Below are 14609 nucleotides of genomic sequence, written 5' to 3' on the forward strand. Positions count from 1 at the left end.
AGAAACGTTGTGGAAGAACCTGAAGCAAGCAGTTCATGTGATGAAACCCACCAACATCCCAGAGTCGAAGCTGTTCTGTACTGAGAAATGGGCTAAAATTTTTCTAAGCCGATGTATAGGACTGATCAACAGTTACCAGAAACATTTAGGTGCAGTTATTGCTGCACAAGGGGGTCACACCAGATACTGAGAGCAAAGGTTCACGTACTTTTGCTACTCACAGATATGTAATACTGGATCATTTTCTGCAATAAATAAATGACCAAATATAATATTTGTCTCGTTTGTTTAACTGGGTTCCCTTTATCTACTTTTAGGACTTGTGTGAAAATCCTATTATGTTTTAGACCATATTTATGCAGAACGTAGAAAATTCTAACAGACTTTCAAGCACCACTGTATATGGCCATGTTACCTTATAAATGTCAATATCATATGTGTAGTCCATCACTGGAGAGTTGTTCTGGGAGAACAGTTGGTTCACCATGGTGCGGTAGGCCTTGCCATTGACGTTAGCCATGGTGTGCTGCAGCACCTCGTGTAGCTCCGATTCCTCCATTTGAGGAGGAGGGAGAAGTTCGCTCTTCAAAAGCTCCACCGCTGTGGGCCGCAAGGCTGGGTCATGGCTCAGCAGCCAGCAAATCAGCTGTCTCTATATCCAGAAAAGATCAGGGATGTGACATTGGTCTTAAATTGAAATTTAATAATAATAAAATAAATACATTAAAAAATAATAATAATAAGAAGAAGAAGAACAACTGGCTTGAAAAGCTCACCTGTGTTTTGTTCTCATATTCAAAAAAATCTTCAGGGAAGTCAATGGACTCCTGCAAAGTGAATATAGAACAGACTCAGATATAAAGGCATGTGCTGGGACAAGTTCTCTGCTCCCTGATGCTAATATTGTGCACTATGGTGAAGTTTCTCTGAATTGTGACTAGTATTAAGGCCAGACCAATATGAATACTAGCATTGTCAATACAGACTAAAGTCACTTTAGAAACTAAATATGATCTCAAGAAGTCTTTATTTAAAATTCACTCACTCTTATGCATCAGAGTTGTGTAGAAAGAAGTACAGATGTGAGCTTAAGGAACGCTGTAGGAGCAGATCTGTATGTGACTCATGAAATCATTTCATGACATCAAAACCAGCAGTGATTTAAGTGAAGCCATTAAATATAATATAAATTTAAAATGCTTCAGTTGCATGAGTTTCATGCCTTACACAGATGCCAACAAATGAAGCTGATAATAAAGCTGAGCTTCTTCTAAATTTTTTTTTTTTAAATTACATGTAACTAAATGAAACTGGTTTATCCTTTGCACATACGCCATATGGCCAAAAGTACGTGGACACCTGACCATCTTTATACCAGCCTTTATACATAACCCACAGATGTCCCACCTGTCCAGCAGTCATTCTATGTTGAATACACAAATAAGGGCAAATAGGTTATAGTTTATTACAACTCATTATATTAACATTAAAAAAAAAACTAGGTATAGGGACCTCAATTACTCTACTCTCATGTCATTACCTGATTATTACATTGAGATGCCAGGCTATTGTAAGCAACCTACCTCCAGAGCTCGTAGGCAATTTTCAACCTTAAATTTTAATATAGAACTTTAAAATGGAAAACAAGCAATCACTTTGATCATACGAAATTACCTAGAACAGCTTCTTTAGTCTCATCTCAAAAGGTAAATGTCAGTCATGGCAGTTTACTAAACAGGAATCTCATCATAATCACTTGACTCAACTGATCACTGTTTGCTATTAGGGTGTAAACAGGGGCACTATGAAGAGTTTTTTTTTGGGGGGGGGGGGGGGGGGGTATGCAAGACAGTATTAGGCCCCCTTCTACCACATGTATGTGTGTTTTCTTTTGACATTTAATAAGTAACAAATAATTTATTAGTGAACATTTATATTATTTCAAGTAACATTTAAATATTTTATAAACTTAACCATATATTTAAGTAACGAAAATGTTTAAGATCTAATTTTAGTTATACATTACAAAAATTATTTTTTAAATTATTTTTTAACAGTTTTCCTACATATTCTCAGTGAGAGATTAAAATCTAGGCAGTAACAATAAAAACATGAAAACTTTGCATGCAAAGTAGTATACTTAGTTTGCTTTATGGTAAAACATCAACCAGTCCCGTTCCACTCATTCTCCATTTGTTAATCGGCTATAGCAGTAGGCTTTTGAAAAACATCTGTTACTGTCTTGTGATCTACGGAATGGACCATCTGGGAATTTCGGAGAATCGTGGTCAGCATCATACGGAATGAATCACTGACTTTATCTGGGCAAGGCCAGTTTGAGGGATCTGGATCATGATCGCACATGGATAATTACATTGTCTGCTTTACTTAGTTGTTCCCTGCTATCATCAGTGACACTGGGTGTACTCGGTCTACCGGCGGGGTGTGATGCTTCACTTTCACCGACAGCTGGTATAGCTTGTATTATTGGCTCCATCAATCTGAAATATTGCGGCCTTACTCTCGCTAACCTGTAGTCCTGTCTCTGTGAGGTCGTCATCGCTGGTGCTGCTGTTGACTTGAATACGGTCCTTTCCTACTGTTTAGTCTCTGCAGATTGTTGTTTGTTTATTGCTAATCTGCTGTCCTGTTTCGCTGCTAGTATCCACACTGAGGCCATAACAAATAGCATCTCCAAGTCTGTCACTACAATCATCTCCAATATTTTGTTTATTGTGATTTGTAAGGACCCAATTCATAAGGGAAGTGTTCATCCTTTTAATGTTTTCATTCCTTTTTTTTTCTTCTACATTTTCGCTTTTGTGCTCCTGACAGGTGCTTCTTTCCATCCATCATATTCTTTTTTTTATGTGAGGTTAACTTCATGCCCTGTATTTTGAAGTGATAAGAGCATGCTTATGTTCAGTTCTTACTTTCTATAATTCGCAAATTTTTATTTTATTTTACAATAATATTATTAGTTAACGTGTTCATGTATGTAAGAAAAAAAATCAATCACCAAAAATAAATAAATAAAATAATCCAAAGTCGTGATCTGGGGCCCCCTAGTGTCCTGGGCCCATATGCCTGGCATACTCTGCACCACCTGTAACATCGCCCCTGGGTGTAACCTCAGGTTTCCTCATGATACGATTTGCTTTTTATTCTTTAGAAAATGAACAATTCGATATTTGATGATGCAGCTGAATCTGCTATGATACGATACGAGTTAGTAGCCTCTGGTCAATACATGACCAACTTTGTTCAGAAACTAGAGTAGACATTCTGTAAATTCATGACTGATGATGACATGGAGAAAGGCTATTAAAGTTAATAGAACGCCGGCAAATCACCTCACTAGCCTGTTAAATTATTTATACGAGATGTATGATATAAATAATTTTTCACATGCCAGATGTTTCTACCCTTTTCAACTGATTCTTGATTGTTGCGATGTTATGATTGTGGATAAAACCTTTGACATTAACTTGATCTGTTCAGTCAACCCATATACAGTGCCCTCCACTAATATTGTAATATTGTATTTACCCTTGGTAAATATGAGCAAAGGCGGCTGTGAAAAATTGTCTTTAGTATTTGATCTTTTGTTCAACAAATTCACAAAAAAACTCATGGATATCAAACAACACCGGTTTATCAAAAAAAATAAATAAATAAATAAATAAATAAATAAAAAACCTTTGTTAAATATAGGTGTGCAAGAATTATTGCCACCCCTATGAATTTATATGAAATGAAAATATATTTGAAGTATATTCGACATTTTTTAGTACACCTGGGTGACTAGGAACAGGAAATTGTTCAGCCGTGACTTCCTGTTTCACAGGGGAATAAATATGAGGGAACACATAGGCCAAATTCCCTTAATCATTCGTAACAATGGGTAAGACCAAGGAACATAGCTGTGATGTGCAGCAAAAGTTGTTGAGCTTCACAAAAGTTGTATAGCTTCACAACTATAAGAAAATAGCACAAGCATTGAAAATACCAATTGACACCATCAGGATAATAATTAAGAAGTTCCAGTCAACTGGAAATGGACGTGTGTCTATATTGTCTTAATGTACTGTGAAAAGGATGGTTAGAGTAGCCAAAATATCTCCAAGGATCACAGCTGGAGAACTGCAGAAGTTAGTTGCATCTTGGGGTCAGAAAGTCTCCAAAACTACAATCTGAAGTCACCTACATCACCACAAGTTGTTTGGAACAGTTTCAAGAAAAAAGCCTCTACTTTCACCCAAAAACAAACTCAAGGGTCTTCAGTTTGCCAGACACTACTGGAACTTCAAATGGGATCGGGTTCTACGGTCAGATGAAACTAAAATAGAGCTTTTTGGCAATAAACACCAGAGGTGGGTTTTGGAAAACAGAGAGGTAGCCAAATGGAAATGTACCTCATGTCCACGGATAAATATGGTGGTGGCTATAACGTTTTGGGGCTGTTTTTCTGCCAAAGGACCTGGACATCTTGTTAGGCTACATGGCATCACGGACTATCAAATATCAACAGATATTAAATGAAAACCTGACTGTCTCTGCCAGAAAGATTAAAATGGGCCATGGTTGGATCTTTCAGCAGGACAATGATCCAAAACATACATCAAAATCAACACTGGTTTACTGACCACAAAATCAAGGTCCTGTCATGGCCATCCCAGTACCCTGACTGAAACCCATAGAAAACCTGTGGGGTGAACTGAAGAGGAGAGTCCAACAGCATGAAACTCAAATTTCTGGAGAGATTCTGTTTGGAGGAATGGCCTCAGATCCCTTGCCATGTATTCTCCAACCTCACCAGGAATTATAGGAGAAGACTCAGAGCTGTTATCTTGGCAAAGGGAGGTAGCACAAAGTATTGACTGGGGTGCCAATAATTGTTGCACAAGTACATTTAACAATTTTGTTGTTTGCAATTTATGTTGTGTTTGCAATTATTTGATATCATGAGAGTGGAGTATTTTTGTGAATTTCTTTAACAAAAGATCAAAAATGTTAAACAGCAATGACAATTTTTAACAGCCTTCTTATTTACCAAGGGTGCCAATATTAGCAGAGGGAACTGTATCTTTACATCGATCTGCCATAACATTAAAACAACTGACAGGTGAAGTGGATAAGATTGATTATCTCATTACAATGGCACCTGCGATGGACTGTGTGTTCTGACACCTTTCTATCATAACCAGCATTAACGTTGTCAGAAATTTGTGCTACAATTGCTCTTCTGTGGGATCGGACCAGACAGGCTAGCCTTCACACTCCATGTGCACCAACAAGCCTTGGGCACCCATGACCCTGTCGTCGGTTGACCAGTTGTCCTTCCTTGGCCCACTTTTGATGGGAACTAACTAGTGCATACTGAGAACATCCTACAAGACCTGCCGATTTGGCGCTGCAGCAAGAGGTCTAGCCATCACAAGTTGGCCATTGTTAAAGTCGATCAGATCCTTACACTTGCCCATTTTTCTTACTTCCAACACATCAACTTCAAGAACTGACTGTTCACTTGCTGCCTAATATATCCCACCCCTTTGACAGGTGCCAATGTAATGAGATAATCAGTGTTCTATACTTTACCCGTCAGTGGTTTTAACGTTATGGCAGATCAGTGCACATCTATATACCTGGTACACACTTACTTTTCTGAGCTGGCTGAGGACGGTGATGCGTTCAGAAGCCGTTGTCATTGGTCTGTAGGACATCTCAAACAAGATGATGCCCAAACTGAACAGATCCACTTTCTAAAGACAAAAAAATATGGGTTTTAAAGAAATACTGAATAGATCAATATGTATACCATGACAAAAGGTTTTAAATGTTAATTGTACCTGGTTGTAAGTTGCTTTTGTGTTTCCTTGGACCTCTGGGCTGACATACAGGGCTGTGCCAACCATACCAGTCATGTTACCTAGATCGAAAATGAATTAGAAAGCACTGTGTGTTTTAGAATACATACATTATTTAAAAAAACAAAACCATTCATTAAATGTGGTGTAAACAGTAAAGATAAAAATTCTTCTTTGCTGCTTCACCTGTTGGATCTGATTTTAGGACGAGGCCCGAGCAGTTGTCCTCTACTTCCAGTATGCCAGAAGCCTGTAAGAGACGTGTACGCGGTGAAACATTCCAATTCATATGACACTGACACATGACATTAACACTAAACTAATTAAGTTACATTACATTGCAATTTAAGCATGCAAGATGGTCCCATTATGATTTTTTTTTTTATAGTTCAGTCATGGTGATTCCTTAATTCCTTCACATTGCATCACTTTATACAGTAGCTCTTTGTTTAGCAAAGCAACTAATCCATACACAACTTATAATAATTCACTTTATTTAATTACAGTACAAATGACTCAGTGTTATCAGTGCATATTTTTAAGTGTTGAAAGGATGTTCAGTATGAGTATACTGTGAATAAAAATCCTGTATAGCTTTTTACCGTGCTGGCTGGATGGTCAGTAGCCAAGCCAAAGTCTCCGATCTTGACATGGTCACGAGAGTCCAGGAAAATATTGACAGGCTTCAAATCTCTATGTATCATTCCCTAAGAATACAGGCAGAACAAGTTCAAGCAGTCCATGATAGCCCACAGCTGAACCCAAAATAACAGGTTGGCTACCCCAAAAACATCATGACATTTCAGTTGAAATAAGTCAGTTTGACTATCAGCCTCCTTCTGGTCATGTTTCACTGTAACAATTTATGACTGTATCAAAAGCATAAAAAGCACTATTATCAAAAACTATGCGGTGTCCTCCTGTTTGGATGTGGCTGTGGTTCAGATACAGGTTACCTGTTCATGAATGTATGCGATGCCATCCAGGATCTCCCTGAAGAGTCTCCAGAGGCGACTGCAGTCCTGGTAAAGGCCCTGGTCAATTGTGTCCCTCAAAGTACTTTTTTCACAGTACTCCATCTGGAGAGAGAGAGAGAGAGAAAAACACACAGATAAAGAAACTCTCCAGAGAAACCTAGGCCTAAAAATGCAATTCATCTAGGCTTTTATGTCCAAAGGTATGTGGACACCCGACCATTAAACGTCACATTTCAAAACTATATAGTTAGTCCCCTCTTTACTGCTATATTAGCCTCCATTCTTCTGAGAAGGATTTCCGCTAGATTTTGGACTGTGGCATTGGGGATTTGCTCATTCAGCCACAAAAGCACAACAGGTTGGGCAGTGATGTCAGGCGAGGAGGTCTTTTTTGGGGGGACTGTAAAAGTTTATTGTTTATGCCATTCCAAAATCGTTAAGCATTTCAACATTGAAAAGTTGATAATAAAATACATGAAATGTGAGAGTATAAAAGCACAATCTCTCCCTAAAAGAAGTACAAAAAGAATACTAAAGTACAAATTTATGAGATGTAACGAGACAAATGATAGACAGTAATTCACCTTTTCTTTAGCATCTATGATTAAAAAACAAGATTCAGGTGTTCTCTACCTGCATATAGGCACATTTTTGTCTAGAATTTTAGACTCCGCAAGAAGGCATTTACAAATCTGAAGTGTTTGACTAGAGTGTGAAAGTGATTTTTACTGAAGTTCAACGATGGGATCACATGACCTCGTAGCCTTTGCGGATCCCTCTCATCAGCGTGCAGGCAAACACAACACCCAAGAGCTCTATGAAGGCAATGACAAGAGCTGCTACGCCAACCCAGAGAAGGTTTTTCTTGATAGCAGTTTCCAAAGCAGCGCCACAGCCCTCTATGTAGATTTTGTGGGCGTCATTCAGGGCTCCAGCTCCACAGTTGGTTGAGACGTTCTTGCAGCAGGAGTCAGGAATGGAGTTCTTGTCAGGCTTGAAGAACATCCAGTCAGAAGAGTTCACTGCTCCACAGCATTTCAGCTCTTCCTGTAATTCGTCCAGTCCCTTCCGAACATCTGGATTTGTTGTGTAATTTTTCATCATTTCCTGCACAATCTTCTCCGGCAGATCCTCCAGATTTCCTTTCAAGACATAAGCACCAATGGCTAGTCCAATTTAAATGATGATGATTGAGAGCAGGAACTTCACGCACTTCACTGTACCCTCCATAGTCTTTTAAGTTTGGATTCTTAAGTTTTAGAAACGGGTTGAGAAGCAGTAAACAAATCTAACGAGCCTTCAAGTTTCTTGTACTGCTTTAAAATGGCAATGGTCCACCCTCATCCTACCAAATCCTGTTCATGGTGTCGTTTATGGTTTGCTGAGTCACCCGCATGCGCTTCATGAAGGTAGGACGTTCAGGAAACGAAGAAACTAGAACTGGAATTGGGCGAGGAGGTCTTGAGAGTGCAGTCTGCATTCCAATTCCTCACAAACATGTTCAGTGGGGTTGAGGTCTGGGCTGTATGCAGGCCAACCGATTTTTTTTTTTTACATCTACCTTGGTAAAACCTTGTATCAATGGACCTCACTTCGTGCACAGGCACATGGTCAAGCTAGTACAGGTTTTGGCCTGTTAGTTCCAGTGAAAAGAAATCTTAATACTATAGCACACAAAGACATTCTAGATAATTGTGTGCTTCCTTTGTGGCAATAGTTTGGGGAAGACCCTCATATGGATGTTATGGTCAGGTGTCCACATTCTTTTCGCCAAATAGTGTATACATACACACACACACACACACACACAAACAGTTTGTATTTCTATTAAGTGAAAATTCTAGGTTATGGTGAAACTAATGTGCGTGTAAAAGCTGTATCCTATTTTTCATATACTAAGACCAAATTACATACTCTGCATTATCTAAATTATGCACACTGTTAATTAAGCCCTCATTAAGGTCAAGTATTTCATGCTTGGGATCTGATTCCAGTAGGTTCCAGTCAAAAAAAATGCAGCTAGTCATGTTGCTGAGAAACGGGAAAGTGCAAACTACTCTGTCCTGAAAACACTCCGACACACGAGACTCCTTCCTTAAATGTTACATAAACGTCTCCTAACAGAAATCTTCCATCAACAATTCCACGCTTCTCTTTGATAAACAGCAACACACTGTGTAAACACGGCTTAAGTGCACTGCCTGCATGCGCTCACCTGTATGTAGAGATAATGTGCAATAAGAGGAGGCCTTTCGGATATTGAGCTCTCCGCCGTGTCTACTCCTTGCCTTTTACTCAATTCTTCCTGAATCGGATACAGAGGTAACGATCACGTTAATCAAACAATGACAAATATGGTGAATGTTATAAACATGTTACTGTTAGCTTCAGAGCATGTTACTGACCTGCACAATACTGTCTCTGCTCGTTTCATCGTTGTCAAAGATGATGTCACTTTCCGAGTCGCTGTTGGATGGGCTGTCAAAAATTTGGAGAATGAGATCAAACTCAAAGCAGGACATAATTCTGGCACGTCTGCAGTCCTGAACAGATTTTAGTGCCAAAAGACAAGCAAGGATCAGACTTTATACAGGTGAACTAGGAATATAAGTCATTTGTTTAGAGTTCTACCTGACCAGGGATGTGAACTCTCCCACTCATTATCCCAACCCTGCTTTATTTAAAATGATAACAGTCCACATATACCAAAGCAAAGGTCATTCACTTTATATATTAATGAACACTTACTTTTTCCACTGTTTATAGTTACATTTAACATTGTGGAATAAGTTCTTTTTATATCTTTCGTCATACTCTCCTTATAACAGCAATATTAACAACCTCTCTTTTTTCTCTCTCTCTTGAAGTTAATAAGAGAGAAATAACACAGCTTTTCATATTACTGAGATACCAGAAAGTGCAAAGTCCTCCATCCTGAACTCTCTCTTATGGTGGAAAACTTTGACTGTTACAAAGTGGTGACACTTGAGACTCGTTCCATGAATCTTAAATAAATCTCTTCTTGCAGAACGCATCACCATATCAACAATATGTATTTTAAAAAAATGTAAGCACTTTTTACAATTATTTAGATTATGTGGAACGTTCACTGATCAAGTTCCTATGCAAGCTGTTACTACAGAAATGAGAACATATTAGAACAAACATTAATATAAACCTGTGCTTTGCCTTGCAGTCTGACTTACTGGCAAAGCTGCTGTTGTAGAAAATTACTCAACACCTTCTGACTAATCAGACTTGATAATTCACCAGTGCTGTGGTATAAAAAGGTCTAGTGACAGACTGCCATCTATTTTTTTTGGTGTTACAATGCTTATTTTTATGCAGGATGGGGAATATTTAGACTGCACAACAATTCTGTACTCTTATAAATTTAAATTTGGTAGAAATGTGCTTTGTTATATAAAGAATCATCAATGCTGGGGAAAAACGTTATATATTCAATTAATCTACTAGTATAAATCTGAGTCTGGTAATAACTCAAACCTATACATCACTAACGAACTATTTCAATATGTGTCGCTTCTAAAAGCTAGTACCTGTTGTGTCCAGCCCTGATCACCAGTACACCTAACCTAGAACAACCCTGCCACCTACTGGACGTCATTTTAACTACAAAATCATACAAGCTTTAAGCTTTCTTTAACAGCAAAATAAACAGACAATTATTGTCGGTTTTAAATGGTATTTTTCAACATATTAAATATTAATATAAAAAAAAAAGTATTTTTGAAAACATTACTTACAGTGCCTTGCATAAGTCTTTTGAGTGGTACGCTCAAGAGTACATCTTTTGTACCTTTGATATGTCTTTCAGCTGGTAAAGTGGATATATTGTATAATAAAAATGCTTTAAGGTAGATAAGTAGACTAATTAATAAAGCTTTAAAAGTGCACTACATGCACATTTCTATGTAAAAGATACATACTAAAAAGGTACAAAAAGTATACACGTGAGGGTACCACCCTGGCGACAAGGTAATGTAAAGTTCAGTATGCATTTTTTCTGGGAGTGTAGTCTATAATGTTGAAGTATGGGGTAAAGCAGGGTCGCTTGGAAACTATTTACAAATGAAAAAAGAAAAAGCTGCGACTGCAAAGTATTCATTAATAAAGACGTAACCAGTTGCCATCAGAAGTGACTAAATTAATTAAAATAACTCCAACTGTGTGCAATTATTGTATCACATAACCTCAGCATAAAAACATGATTTGATTATGAAAAAAATGTCCCCCAGATAAAGCCATTATTAAAAAATTCAAAGAAAATGGCACAACTGCAACTATACCTTTATACATATGCAACCATGACATGTCTTGGCTGTTTTGCTTGATTTTGTGCAACAATAACAAATATTCTAAAATTGAACTTTTAGATACATCTACACACCCCTATTACAATGACAGGTTTTTGTGAAAAAACTTGGAAAAAATTTTTTAAATAAATCATATCAGAACCTTTGTCACTTGATATTTACATGTTGCAATTTCATAATAAAGGTGAAAAACACCCAGAAATGTTTTTTGGGGAAAAAAAGAACTTCCAATACCCAGCTTGTATAAGTGTGCATTCTCTTTTATAATTGGGAATGTGGCAGTGTTCAAAATCAACCAATCACATTCAAATTAATGTTAAATACTAATTAGTATACACCTGCCATCAATTAAAGTGACTGATTACCCCTAAATAAAGTACAGCTGTTCCTATAGGGTTTTCCTGAAATCTTCTTGATAATTATCTGGAAAACACATGGGGCACAAAGAGCTTACAAAGCAGGTACAGGATCTCATTGTTGAAAAATATCAATCAGTAGCAGGTTACAAAAAAAAATCTCCAAGGTATTGCATATACCATGACCTAAATCAAATCAAACATCTGTAGGGTGACCTGAAGAGGGCTGTACATAGGAAATGTCCAGCCAATTTGACATAATGCTTTTGCAAGGAAGTCAAGATCTGCCAAACTGATTCACTCTTACCCAAAAGTAAAAGTGTAAAGTAAAAGGAACTAAGAATTAGTTTAGGGGTGTGCACACTTATGCAACCAGGTTATTGTACATTTCCCCCGCCCCCCGCCCATTTATTTCCCTTAAAATGATTCTTATTGTTTTTCACTTTAATTAATAGGTTAAAATTTTACAGTAAAGGTAGAAAAGGTTCTGACATGATTTAGCTTGGTTTAATTTTTTTTTACATATCAAAAACCTGCCATTTTAATAGCAGTGTATAGATTTTTTTTAATATCCACTGTATAGTGTCAATTAAATAGTAAAAATCCCAAATTGTGGAAAAGTTCCGTGGAGGGTGCGAATACTTATGCAAGGCTGTGTAGTAGGTAAATCTTAAAAATATATATATATATATATATATATATTTGGAGCAGCTCAGTTACATGTGCATAAGGTAAGTTACATGAGGTAATTCCTGACCTCAGTGTAGGAACTTACAGGAAAGAAGGACAGAACACATCTGCCTCATCTTCATCATCCTCATCACTGGAGTCAGTGGGATTGCACTTGGCACTGGATGACCTCTCCAGAGATGTGCTCCACTCCACCGAACTGGCCAGTGCAGGCGGGGGTGCATCGTCTTCCACATTGTCGAGGAGTCCGAGTTCATTGAGACGGGGCGAAGCAGCAGGTCGTGAAGGCCGCTCAGGAGTGCTGGCTGGCTCGGAGGTGTCACTGCTCTCCACCCCTGTAGACGGGGCCTCGTGTCTCTCAATCCACGCATTATAGTAGCGCACAATGTTCTCATGGTTCAGGCGTGAGAGGAGGGTCACCTCTCCCTTAATGCGGCGGAACTGCTTGCTGGCCGGGTTCACCTGGATCCGTTTAACGGCATAGTAGCAGCCGTCCAACTTGTTTTGGACCTACAGGTATACAGAAGTCCACGAACACACAACCACAGAGAAATGAATACAGAAAGAAAAAGAAAAGAAAAAAAAGAAGAAAAAAAAAAAACACCATAAGAGCCAATATCTCAATGAAGAAAAAGGTTTCTCTGAAAAAGAAATGATTTCTCAACACAGATTAATTAATCACCTTGATTACTGCTCCAAAAGCACCTTTCCCGAGCAGCTGGAGCTCCTCAAACTCACTGAAGTAACGGGAGAACTGTTTCTGCACCACTGTACTAAAAGGGGCGCTGAGAAGGTGACTCCGCGGGATAACCGTAGATGCAAAATCCACATCTATGTCTGAAAATAAACGTGTTTCACAAAACCAAGATTGTATTTATTTAAGGTCATCAAGGTGCTTGAAAATTTGTGAACCCTTTAGAATTTTCTTTATTTCTGCATAAATGTGACCTAAGACACCATCAGATTTTCACACAAGTCTTAAAATTAGACAAAGAGAACCCAATTAAACAAATGAGACAAAAATATTATACTTGGTCATTTATTTACTGAAGAAAATGTTCCAATATTTAATATTTGTGAGTGGCAAAAGTATGTAAACTACTAAGATTAGTTGCTTAGTTTGAAGGGGAAATTAGAGTCAGGTGTTTTCAATCAATGGGATAACAATCAGGTGTGAGTGAGCACCCTGTTTTGTTTAAAGAACAGGGGTCTATGAGAGTCTGATCTTCACTTCACACGTTTGTGGAAGTATATTGTGGCATGAACAAAGGAGATTTCTGAGGACCTCAGAAAAAGAGTTGTTGATGCTCATCAGGCTGGAAAAGGTTACAAAGTCATCTCTAAAGCGTTTGGACTCCACCAATCCACAGTCAGACATACTGTGTACAGATGGAGGAAATTCAAATCCATTGTAACCCTCCCCAGGAGTGGTCGACCAATAAAGATCACTCTAAGAGCAAGACGTGTAATAGTCCATGAGGTCACAAAGGAGCCAGGGTAACTTCTAAGCAACTATAGGCCTCTCTCACATTGGCTAATGTTAATGTTCATGAGTCCACCATCAGGAGATGGCAGGGTTGCAAGGAGAAAGCCACTGCTCTCCAAAAACAACATTTGGTAACATACCTTCTGGACTGGGCTCAGGGCATGGAGGAAGGCTCTTTGGTGAAGGTGGCCGCAGGAAGGAGTGCTCTAGCAGCTGCTGAGTGTTCCAGCGGTCAGCATCGTTAAGACACACACACCTGCAAAACAAAAGTAACGTCTCACACACCTGCAGACATGCATACACACTTATATGGCTCCACCAAGCTCCTGAAAAGGTTCTGTCTGTCTGGGTAACCCTTAAACCTTCCATACAGAACCATACAACAAGGATTACCCTTACATAAAAGGTTTCTAGTAGAGCATTTAGAAACCAAGAAAATTCTCATCTTAGAGGTTCAGTTAATTTGGTACTACGAGTTACAGGTATATAAATGGACAGCTTGGGATTTACAGTGATTTACATGAGGTTCGAGTACACGTGGACAAATCAGTACCCTCGACAGGGACGAGCAGATTGTGTCCAGGCTTTTTTTTTTTTTTTTTTAAATTCATAGCTCCCTTGTGGACAAGTACGTTCAACAACCAGAAACCTCCTAACTGACTTTCAGCAAATACCACATTTCATTTGGTATATAGCAGTGAGTACATTTACATGCACATAAAATTTCGTTTAAGGGCTATATTTGGGTTGCAGCCATATTCAGAATACAATGCTTATATGCATACAAGCATCAGAATATTCCTGTATAAATACTTGTTGCAAGTATGCCCGAGTTGTCATTCCAATTATCATTTCCACAATTCCTTGCGGACTGAGCATGTGCATATCTCTCCTTT

The 14609-nt window shown here is 38.3% G+C and overlaps 2 protein-coding genes across 5 annotated transcripts in view; both read right to left on the reverse strand.

The window, feature by feature from the left end:
- Positions 1–14609, reverse strand: part of eif2ak4 (eukaryotic translation initiation factor 2 alpha kinase 4) — a 66304-nt gene that overhangs the window by 32186 nt on the left and 19509 nt on the right. For all 4 annotated transcript variants that reach the window (XM_047157549.2, XM_017476212.3, XM_047157550.2 and 1 more), the window contains 12 exons: positions 13854–13969; positions 12910–13064; positions 12313–12737; positions 9250–9322; positions 9060–9149; positions 6824–6946; positions 6470–6574; positions 6054–6117; positions 5850–5929; positions 5661–5762; positions 777–827; positions 416–652 (listed from right to left, as the gene is read on the reverse strand). In XM_047157549.2, coding sequence (XP_047013505.1) covers positions 416–652; positions 777–827; positions 5661–5762; positions 5850–5929; positions 6054–6117; positions 6470–6574; positions 6824–6946; positions 9060–9149; positions 9250–9322; positions 12313–12737; positions 12910–13064; positions 13854–13969 — 1621 coding nt within the window. The remainder of the gene's footprint in view (positions 1–415; positions 653–776; positions 828–5660; positions 5763–5849; positions 5930–6053; positions 6118–6469; positions 6575–6823; positions 6947–9059; positions 9150–9249; positions 9323–12312; positions 12738–12909; positions 13065–13853; positions 13970–14609) is intronic.
- LOC128633541 (CD63 antigen-like) lies at positions 7415–8389 on the reverse strand. Its single transcript, XM_053682451.1, has one exon. It carries the CDS (start codon positions 7946–7948, stop codon positions 7592–7594), a length of 357 nt encoding a protein of 118 aa, XP_053538426.1. The 5' UTR covers positions 7949–8389; the 3' UTR covers positions 7415–7591.

The sequence above is a fragment of the Ictalurus punctatus genome, chromosome 9 (assembly GCF_001660625.3).
Source record: "Ictalurus punctatus breed USDA103 chromosome 9, Coco_2.0, whole genome shotgun sequence".
In the NCBI taxonomy this organism is placed as follows: domain Eukaryota; kingdom Metazoa; phylum Chordata; class Actinopteri; order Siluriformes; family Ictaluridae; genus Ictalurus; species Ictalurus punctatus.

What these genes read in the sequence shown, in the direction of transcription:
- LOC128633541 (XM_053682451.1), bottom strand. Translation starts at nt 7,948, where the DNA reads ATGATGAAAAATTACACAACAAATCCAGATGTTCGGAAGGGACTGGAC.